The following is an 11,361-nucleotide window of genomic DNA, read 5'->3' on the forward strand; positions in this document are numbered from 1 at the left end:
AAAAAAAAAAATGAAAGTATTTATCAGACGCTAAATACTCTGGGCCAAAGTACTCAGGTACTTTGAAGATGGCAATGTACTTTCACTAAAGTAGCAAGGTATTTAGTCTCGATGACTAAATACTTGCAAACTAAATACTTTATGATTTAGAAAAAATTTCCAAAATCAACCCTACGCTCACTTCAACTTATCTTAACCACAACTCACTCCAATTCACCTTAAATCAACTCACCAAGCGCAAAGTCACCACACTTCTGATCCTACCACATATAAGTTCACCAAACCTTAACTCACCACAACTGAACTCATCACACCCGTTCTCACCACACGTAACCATCAGACCTCAATTTGGGAACAATTTCGGTAGTTTAGAGATTCTCGGGACTAAATCAAGACTTTCAAGACTATTTCGGATTCTTGGGACTCTTTCGCAAATATCGGAACTGTTTAGGGGTTTTCGTGATTACCTCGGCATTCCCGGGATTCTTTTGTCATTTTAAGAATTTTAGTTGTCAATATTTTATCAATATTTTATTTGTTTATTTATAAATTCTTTTTATAAATTTTTTTTTATCAATATATTTATTAATACTTTTTCTGCTGATATTTTTATCGATAAAGTCATTGATATTTATATCAATTTATTTATGGTTGTATAATCCCCAAATTACTAAAAAACCTGTAATTAAATCTCGTTGCAGTGTTGGCAGAATAAATTCAGATAAATGTTTGTTAAATTTTGTTAAAAAGTGATTTCAAAATCTTTAAAAACCATAAAAAGTTCACTAAAACTGAAAAAAAACTTTTTTCTCTAGAAATATCTTTATTGAAGATTTTATAACAAAAAAACTAAATTTTTTTATTTTATATGTTGCATAACCCAAATCGTCCCAGATTAATTTTTTTTTTTAGATTTTTTTTGGTGTCACCTATGTACAGGGTAAAAGTAGCGTTAAAGTAAAGGAAAAAAAATATGACTAAAACTTTGGGAGTAGTATAGTTCTTCCGATATCGGCCATTGCCATATGGCAACACGAGGCTAATTCCATATGGGTTGTTAGCGGACAGTATTTGGTTAAAATATGAAATAATAGAAACATTGTGTATAAGTTTTAATACATTTATTGATAATATATGCATATTCTACGTGCAAAGCGGATGATGGAGTTAATTAAAAGTAGCAAAATGTTTCAAACATAAACCCACATCACATTTTGCACAGGCTACTCGTCCTATAGTTTTACATGCGTCACCAGCACAACGAAGGTTTTTTGTCAATTTGTATCAGTCAGTGGTGTAGTTACAAAAAGATATAAGGTCCCAGTGTTACGGGAGTGGGTGCCGGGAACTGAACGTCAGGCAGACAATAAGGCTACGTGACTATTGCAGCATATTTCAAGCAGAGGTTTTCGCAATGAGGATAACTACAGAGCTAGCCCTCATCGAACCGACAATCAATTCAAACTTAAACCTATTGCATGCGGCAATCAAGGCAGTTTCCTGATATAGTATTTCATCCATAAACTGATAAAAGGCTACATATCTATTGGTTGCCCGGTCACAAGGGAATCTAGGATAATGAAGTAGCAGATGAGAATGCAAAAAACGCCACCAGTTTTCCCTGGAACAGACAAACTACATTTGTATACCACTTCAACACTTGTACGAATACGATAATCTGATTAGGCAGTTCAGAGCTAGATGGAATACAAACAATACAAACAATGCAAACAAATACATACATACAAACGATTTTTGTTTACACCGCCTCATACATGGTGGTATTTTGTGTTGCCATATGGCAACACGGGGTCAATTTGGGCTAGCGAACATATCAAAATTTGGTAAAAAGAGGAACAGTTCACATTACGCCCTGTGTTGCCATATGGCAACGGACTTAAAAAACGCTTAAATTGCACGATTGTTTTTTATTCTTACTTGTTACCAATACAGTCACTAATGTTTTAACTAATATTTTGTCACTATCATATTTTGTAAATAAAAAAACGCTTTCTATAAATTCATGCTTACTTCTTCATATATGACATTTTGATGGTTTTTTGTCACTTCTAATTTTGTTTAAAGAACACACTTGCAATACACTCGATTGACAGCAAGGATCTGACGGAAGCGTAAGCGTTTCGAAAGATACATCTTTTAGGAATTCGTTAACGTATATATAAGCATTTTGAAGTAAGCGATTTTTGTTTTACACCCTCTTAAACATGATGTATTTTGCGTTGCCATATGGCAACACGGGGTCAATTTGGGATAAAACCATAACACATTTTATTTAAAAAACTTTTAAGTTATCCTTTGTAGACAAATTACCACTTAAGGTGGTGGTTTCCAGCTTATTACGAATTTGTATTTTGTTCAAATTTATTTGAGGAAAAACTCTCTCCGGATTTGTGCAAATTTTGACAGCCAAAATCAAGTCAAAAAACTTTTCATAAAAATCAATATTAATAACTACAAAAACTGCAAGGTGAATTGATGACAAAAACGAAAAGTTTGTTAACACCTACCAATGCCAAATACAAAAACCACAGAGTATAGAGTGTGCACAGTTCAACGTTTGATTTTTTCCTATCCATATTTTCGCATGTGCAGCAGAAAATTGATGTCAAACTAAAAATTTGTTGCCAACTATCCTAAAAAAATAAATCCTCAAGTGCTGCCAGATATCTTGACTGTGAAGATTTTTTTATGGAGATTTATTTTGTTGCAATTATCTTCATGTGAAGATTTTTCTGATTATTTATGAAAAATATCTTCATAAGACAAATCTTCACATTTGGCAATTCTGTCTGGATGTAGTCTCGAAAATTCTAGACATTCCAAAGCAGTCTCGAAAATACTGAAATATTTAGTCTCGAAAATCTCAAAAGTATTTATTTTTATACTGAGTAAATAGCAAATATTTGTCCATCACAGTTTACACAACAATAATTAAATTTAATTAAAAACTAAACGAATGGTAAAGAATTGTCAAAAAACACTCCTAGTAATTCGCGCAGAGGTGTACATATGTATACATATGTTTTTTCACGAATTGGGAGTATCGAAAGCCTAACTTGGACAGTGGTGCGACTTTAACCCAAATTAAACATCCTACAGTCACGTACCGTTCCCCTCCCGGTACTACCGTCAAGTATTTTGTCGGGAGATGGACTGAGCACGAAGCTCTGTGCCCGTTGCAGTCCTAGCGCAGTCCGTTTAAAGTTGCATTTGGAGCCGTCCTTTGTTCTCGAAAATCACGCCTATTTCGTAACGCCTTTTATTTTACTGCACTGCATATTGTCCTTGCCACAGCTGCTAGTAGCTCGAAAAATATGACGCCTGGTGATATACCTTTTGTCTGAACGTAGTTATATGTCGTCGATTTCGGCGCTGCTCATTTCTTCTAAGTTAAGCGAAAATGACCGTGACTGCACTGTGCACTGGTTCAAAATTTTCAGTGGACTCTAACATGTGCTCTGCTATATTTTCTGATGTGGGTTTCTTTCCCAAACACGGAGCGAATGTCATTTCTATGCACATCGAATCTCGCGAAGTGTAATAAAAAATGTTCGACGTCTTCGTTATTGCCACGTTTTGCAATGGTAAAACTTTTCGAGTTGGAGCGTTTAAGGTGCGATCTGAGGCAGCCGTGGCCTGTGAGCCCCTGAGTTAAAATTAATTTCACTCTGCCTTGCGTACGTGATATCAATTTTTCGACGATTGGGAACAGTCGTTGTTTCCATTGCCCATTGGAGGATTCGTCCTATTTCTTCTGCCACATGTCTGGCGTTTGTTTTGGGGCTTATGTTTTGTTTTAGCATGAAGCGTTAAATTACCAGTTGTATTCATCGATGGTTCTTTTGCCAAAAGCTCGATCGGGGGTGAAATCTAGTTAGTACTAGTGTAGCGTGCTTGGATGCTGTACTATATGCGAAGCAAACCCTTAGCGCACATATAGCCTGAGGACGCGAGTATATGAAATTACATACATAAGTACATACGTAGCACCGAAATTTGTGTATCTGGAACAGTTTTCCAGTCAATTCTTACTTATGTAAACCAAATACATAACCAAATTCAGAAATAGTTTCTATTGTAAACGCTATGTTTTGTTTTATGCTTGGCTTTTATTTACAGTTTGCTTTCTTAGAAGTTTTTCATATATAAAATTGAGAATAACAAAAGAAACCGTTTAAAGTTGTTGTTGTTTGAGATTGAAAATGAGAATATGTGTGTGAGTTTGTGTTTAAATTTAAAATTAAATTGCTTTTAAACGCTAAGAAGTTTAAGAGTGCGTGTCAGCGGTTCTGTCTTACTATATTTTTATCATGGTTTAAAGCTTCACAAATAAAAGTTTTAGACTTTCGTCTACGTATACTAAGTTGGGAAGTGTTATTTTGCTTTGCAACGGAGTCTGGAATACTTATACTGGAATAATCAAAATACTTCCTTAGCAAAAGTTTAATAACTTTTGGAGAGCTTTAATTTACTGGTAGGTATTAGGATGGTACATTAGGAAATGAGATTTGGTGGGTAATGAACAAANATCTTGGTGCATGAATCATTTATTAACGGAGTCTGGAATACTTATACTGGAATAATCAAAATACTTCCTTAGCAAAAATGTAATAACTTTTGGAGAGCTTTAATTTACTGGTATTAGGATGGTACATTAGGAAATGAGATTTGGTGGGTAATGAACAAATAATTTTTTTCCCCGAGAAAAGAACGTGCTATTTTATTTTTACGGGAATCTGTTTTTTATGGCTGAATATACTCGGAGGTTTGCCATTGGCTCTCGAGGGGTAACCGTTATAAAAAAAAGTGTGTTTTTTGATGTTGCTCTGAAGCTGTGCTCGAACCTAGGTTTTGCGAAGTGGAGCGCGCTCTGCTAACCACAGGCGGCCCCTAAGTTCGCCTAAAAATGTAATTTTGTTTTAATTTGCCTCGCAAGAAGGCTTTCGACTCAGAAATGCACGGGGAACATTTTTCTGGTACATTGATATGAACATATATTTTAAACCGACTTCAAAGAAAGAGGAGGTTATCAATTCCGAATATTTTTTTTTGTTTTATGTTACCGCATAACTTTGCACCACGTTAACCGATTTCCATAATTCATTTTTAAAAGCAAGGTGGTACCTCAGAGGTGGTCCCATGCTAATTTGGTTTATCCGATCATTGCACAATCGATAAAAATATTGATGACAAAATCGATAAAAATATCGATAACAAAATCGATAAAATTATCGATAACAAAATCGATAAAAATATCGATAAGTAATCGATAACAAAATCGATAAATAATTGGTAAAACAATCGATAACTAATCTATAAAAAAAATCGATAAGAATAACTATAACAAAATCGATAACAATGTCGATACCAAAATCGACAACAAAGTCGATAACTAATCGATAACAAAATCGATAACAATATCGATAAAAATATAACAAAATCGATAACAAATCCAATAACAATGTCAACGAAAATGATCGATAACAAAATCGTTAAAAACATCGATCACAAAATCGATAAAAATATCGATTAGTTCTGAAAATATTGATAGTAAAATAGACAAACATTTCGATAACAAAACCGATAAAAATATCGATTATTATATCGATAAATCCCGAGAATCCCGAAAATCTCTAAATCCAGTCCTTTTCTCTATATTCACCCTTACTTTAATCTTTCTTCGTCTTTCTTCCTCTACCTTCATCTTTCCTTTTTGCGGAATCTTCATCCTCATCTTTTTCTTATATTTATCATTATTTTTGCTTTGAACTTTACTTACATTTTTGTATTGGTATTTGTGGTGTTATTCGTTAACCTTTTATTAACAAGTTTTTTTTTTAATTAATACCATGTGCATCTTGAGTGTATGCATCTTGTTTCAGCCCCAACCATTTCCGTTGCATCATTTCCGTTGCACCATTTCCGTGTGCAATTTCCGTTGAGTTTGCCAATTTACTCCCAACCAACCAACCGCTGCTAAAGAAGTTTCACTTCGATATGTAATTTCCTTGTATAAGCTGTCGTTCTCTTTCTCATCTCCCTCAAAATATGCAGTGAACTCTGCTGCGAAAACTTTCGATTCGTAAATGGGATAAAGTCGTTTCTTTCCAGCAAATACTTCCGCAATTTTTATTATCACTTTGTCAAGACATTTTCAGCAAACAATTACCTGTTGAAATGGACTATCAACACAAGCGTATTGCACTTAAACTTTAAGCAATTTGGGCCAAACATTTCACCGACCCACTTGCATGACAACAATTCGGTAGAAGTAATGTTTAGAATATGCAAATAGAGTATTATGCGTTGGGTATGCTGGAAAGTGAGAAACTTTTTGGCAAATTGACATGTGCACGTGCATTTGTATATTTATACTAAGTTTGGATTTAGACAACCATATTATATGCAAATGAAATGAAATGTATGCAGTAGAGCAGGTAATTTACATTCTAAGAGAAATAATTTGCAAATATTCAACCGACTTGCAAATCGAACTTTTTGGTAATAAAACTGCTTAAGTAAAAAAAAAATAGGCGTACTTTTAAGAATAAAAGTAAAACTCACATATGTCAATGTACATACGAGTAAGAATTTTGCCTATACTCGTAACATTCGAAAATTAGATTGATTCGTTGCTTTAGTGCCTATCCACATTCCAGCTCAACATCTCCGACTTAACCGCCTCCTCTTTTATGCATTAAGCAGAGTTGGCAAAGTTGCTAACAGGCGTGACGGTGTATAATGTATCAGCAACAATAAAATATGAGATCTTGAGTATCAGCCAAGAGCAACTACCCGCTTATTGTAATTCAATCTTTGTTTGTTGGCGAAAGTTCACGCGCGCGTCTTAACTTTGTGGAGGCTGTCAACTTTCGTAGCTGAAACTTAACTCCACTGTTTGGTTTGGTTAAAATAAAACTTTCGCGAAGATAGCTGAGAGTACACAGTTAAGCTAATATCATGGATTAGAAGTTTCACTGCCTTCAATGATTGTAGTAGCTTAAAGTGAAAATAACAGTAAACGAGAGTGTTTTGAAGCCTGGCAGAAAAGCTGAACATAAATTTTGGGTACTTTAAAAAGTTGGCTTTATTTTTATTTTTTTTTTTGATATGTTTAGATAAATAAAATTTTATGCTTTTGCAAACTGGAAGTGAAATATGTAGGATAGAAAATTTCAGAGGACTATTAAATTGTAAGAAGAACACACATGAGAATGAAGAGCAATAGCTGAACATGTTAACGGGTTCTTTACATGGTTAAGGCGGCCGTTGTGTGTGTAAATTTCCCTATTTAATTGGCATTTTATTTAATTTTGTTTTTGATTCAGTAGTTTTCCTAAAGCATCTAGATCGATGTGAAAATAATAAATAAATACAATTTTTTTATTTGGAGTGGGAGTGGAGCAAGAGCGGAGCTCAGAGCGAAATAAAATACCGGAGCGGAGCGAAGAAAAAAAGACTTTCGCTCCGAAGCCCTGGTGCGTCAAGGCGCACTCCACAAGTCGGAGGTGAAGCTCGGCCAAACACTAACATATGTGTAAGCGCCAATATATTATTATTAAGACCTTATTAAAAATTGCTGTAGCATACTAATCTAAAAGAGAACAGCATGAGTGTACCAATTTCCATTTAAGCAATATGAACTCGATTCACGTTGATAAGGGAGAGAACTCGTTATAAAGTCGTTCTTCAAAATGTATTTTAGTTTTATTTTTGCTCGCATTTAAAAAAGTAATATTTTTTAGATATTAATCTAGAGAGATCTAATTTATCCAATTATTTGAAATGTTGAGGGTTTGCTGAAAAATTAAATATGAAAAAAAAAAAAACAATATTTCCTTTTTTCCATTTTCTTTATCTCATTAGAATAGCTTATTTTTTATTATTTTTTATTCTTTTTGCACATTTGGGTGTATTTCAAATATTGGCTAGATTTGACCATTTATCTTAATTGTTTTTATTTAATTATTTGTTCATAAAAATATCGGATATTATTTAACCAAAACCTTGTAAATCCAAGTTTCAATCTTTGTGTAACATTTGAAAAGATCAAAAACTTTCGTAAAAAATTCGAGGTTTTAGTTCGATTTTTAGAAATATTTTGAGTATGCAGTTTTGTAGCCAATTCAATTTTAGTGCAATAAAGTGAAAGTTTGAGATAATGGGCCTCATGCATAAAAAGTGAGCTTAAGCTCCGACTCGATTTTCAGTACAAATTCTTGAGCTTGAGCTCACCCTTTCAGTGCAAAAATTGAGTCTGAGCTTAAGCTCACTTTTTATGCATAAGGCCCAATGTGTTTATTGAAGGTGTTGTTCGATTCGTCCATATAAAAAAATCGTCGGACATACGCTGTACGGATGAAAATGATTGACATTTTTAACAAAAAAAAAAAAAATTGCCAAATGTTGGAGCTGCTTTAAACTTTCACTTTATTACACTAAAATTGAATTGGCTACAAAACTGCATACCTAAAATATTTCTAGAAAATCGAATTAAAAAGGTCGAGATTTTTATGAAGGTTTTTTTTTGTTTTTTTTTCTTTTAAGATCTTTGGTTTTTCGAATGTTTAATTCAATGTTTGCGTTACATAATTAATTAATTAGTTAATTAACCCCAATGATTTTAACACCTTCCTTTTTTTTGGCGCCGAGTCGTGGAAACAGGATAAGTGTCAAGATGTAAAACTATTCAGCTAGATAATCAAATTCATCAGATGATTGGATTTGCTAAAGGTAGTATTTCAATTACTGAGTGACGAAATGATACTTTCTTTATAGTGAAAATCGAGTTAAACGTGCTGGTGTGAGAGATAAACCTAGACACAAACAACGGAATTATTCGTTTAATTCAAAATTAATTCTGCATGGCTTCAAAAACAGAGTGCGAAAGTGTCTTGATACTCGAGAGAGTATATTAAAGTGTACCTCAACCAGAGCGGATGGGCTATTAATCAAGCCTGTCATTAATTTTATGATAAATATTATATATGTCATTTCTCTACGACTTCCAAGTGTAGGAAAATTATTGAGCTCGGCTAAAATATCGCAATGCATAAATCAAGAACTGTTTTTAAATTTATTCAATCCTTTGTGAATGAGTTTGGTAACCGGGATTCCAAAAAAAAGATCCGTATTCTTATATTGGTCTAACTAAAGTGGTAAAAAGAGCTTTTCGTGAAGGCATTTATATTGGTTCTACATGTAAAGATTAAGAGGTTACTCATACGCCTTTTACGAGTATTTTCGTGTAGGGCTATGTACGATATGGCGTATGAGTAACATTATTTCCTGCCCCTATTTTATTCAAACAATTATTGCACATTTTCATTTGACCATTCACAACTTGTTTATTTATCAATCGATTTTCATCGCCGTTTGAGAACATAATACTCAATGTTGATATTAATTACTTTGGAAAGGTCCAATAAATAAAACTAATGCAAATAATTAAAGGACATGATTAAAAATTCTCACCCGATTCATTGTAAATATGTTGTGGAAATTAGTATTTCTGCAAAGATGGCTGTGATAAAAAAGAAGTTGTAACGTGACTTTAGCAAACCTTTTTTTTCTCATTTAAGTCCTTATGAAATTGCAGTATGCCGTTCCGCAAATGAAAATTAATTAATTGCAAAAACATTTAAAAAGCTTTCAGCATGAATTGCTTTCGAAGTAGTAGTGCAATATAAACTTATCACAGTTGCCTCAAGCATCGGCATTAGTATTTACATACATATGTACATATGTATGTATGAACAAGAACATAGCCGTATGTAACTGCACATTCAAAACGCCCACTGGCATAAACATACTTACATATGGGGAATGAAAAGCACTCAAAGTGTACTTACCAAAACTCAACTGAGAACATTCAACGGCAACCGGTTTTATTCACACAGTACTCATCAAAGCCTGTTCGGTTTCTATCACTTCGCTGTCAAACTCATCTGAACTGCACACAAAAACACCCACAAATGATTCGCCTTGGCATTTTGCTATTAACTCTGCTTTTACTGAATCATAATTATTTTACGCAAACTTTTATTGAAACTAAACTAATTTCCAAACAAGCAGCAGCGGCAAAACAACTTGAGATATTCAGTAATTACAAATTTTATATAATATCCTGCCTATATATCTACATAATATATACATGTGTATAGTAGACGTGACGCTCACTGTTCTTCATATCCTAAGTTAAACTTTTAGTCATATGTGGTTATCATAATTTTGTCCCATTTATGTACGCATTTCTCTGTAAAGTGTTTACGTTTGTTTCACCTTTATTTTGTTTTGTGTTTTGTAGCAATTCATCCGGTTCGAAGGAGACAGCTACGCCGACAACTACACAAACTCGAACCGGTGGAAGTGCGGCAGGTGGCAGTTCTGCTGGTGGTAATGCAGGTGCAGCAGCAGCAGCAGCAGCTGGTTCCAGTGGAGTGCAGCAAGATGCTGCAGCGAAGGAGGATCTGATAGCAATTAGGAAACTGGAGAAAGAGCCGCATGATCCCTTTAGTGATTTAGTACGGCTGGTGACCGGGCTTGACAAGACTGACTACTCACATGTGTTGGTCGATGATGACGGGACAGTGCTAACGGATAATCCAACATTCTCGGAAGTGACTGGTCAAAAACCGAGGTAAGTGAAATAAGTTTGATATCGTGACTAAATACTCGATTGCGAAATGACGCAATTTCATTTATGTGTGACTCCCCAAATTGCAATCGAATATTAACATTAGAATAATCAAATATTTTTAAAGCTTCACTTAAAAAGGCAGGCCAACAAAATGAGACCGACCTCCTTATGTCGAATTTCGACTAGGCACTAAAATTAGGAAAAATGTATGCTATTTAAAAAATCCCGCGTGGAAACAGACATAATGACTATTTTTATACCCGAGCGCACTTGTGCACAAGGGTATATTAATTTTGTTCACATTACGGTTGTTTGTAACAGCCAAAATGAATCGAGACAGATATAGACAAATGTATACATAAATGCTCAGAATGAATAGAGAAGTCGATTAAGCCATGTCTGTCTGTCCGTCCGTCTATCCGTCTGTCCGTCTGTCTGTCTGTCCGTCCGTCCGTGTACACGTTAACCCGAGCAAAAATTGAGATATCTCAACGAAATTTGGTATGTAAGTTTCCGTTAATCCAAGGTAGGTTGGTATTGAAAATGGGCGAAATCGGACAGTAATCACGCCCACTTCCCATATAACGGTAATTTCCAGAAATACGAAAACTGCGATATTTTAGTAGCCACGCCCACTTATGGTTACATGTGCATATCTTGATAACCGCTGCACCAATTTCTTCTAAACTTGGCACAGTTGT

The 11,361-nt window shown here is 34.4% G+C and overlaps 1 protein-coding gene across 1 annotated transcript in view; it reads left to right on the forward strand.

The window, feature by feature from the left end:
- The window catches only part of LOC108365724 (extracellular serine/threonine protein CG31145), an 86,112-nt gene that overhangs the window by 17,705 nt on the left and 57,046 nt on the right, over window positions 1-11,361 (forward strand). Inside the window, exon 4 of the mRNA XM_017619855.1 lies at window positions 10,328-10,660. Coding sequence (XP_017475344.1) covers window positions 10,328-10,660 — 333 coding nt within the window. The remainder of the gene's footprint in view (window positions 1-10,327; window positions 10,661-11,361) is intronic.

This window comes from Rhagoletis zephyria, unplaced genomic scaffold (genome assembly GCF_001687245.7).
Source record: "Rhagoletis zephyria isolate East Lansing unplaced genomic scaffold, Rhagoletis_zephyria_1.1 Rzeph_scaffold_01977, whole genome shotgun sequence".
Taxonomy (NCBI): Eukaryota; Metazoa; Arthropoda; class Insecta; order Diptera; family Tephritidae; genus Rhagoletis; species Rhagoletis zephyria.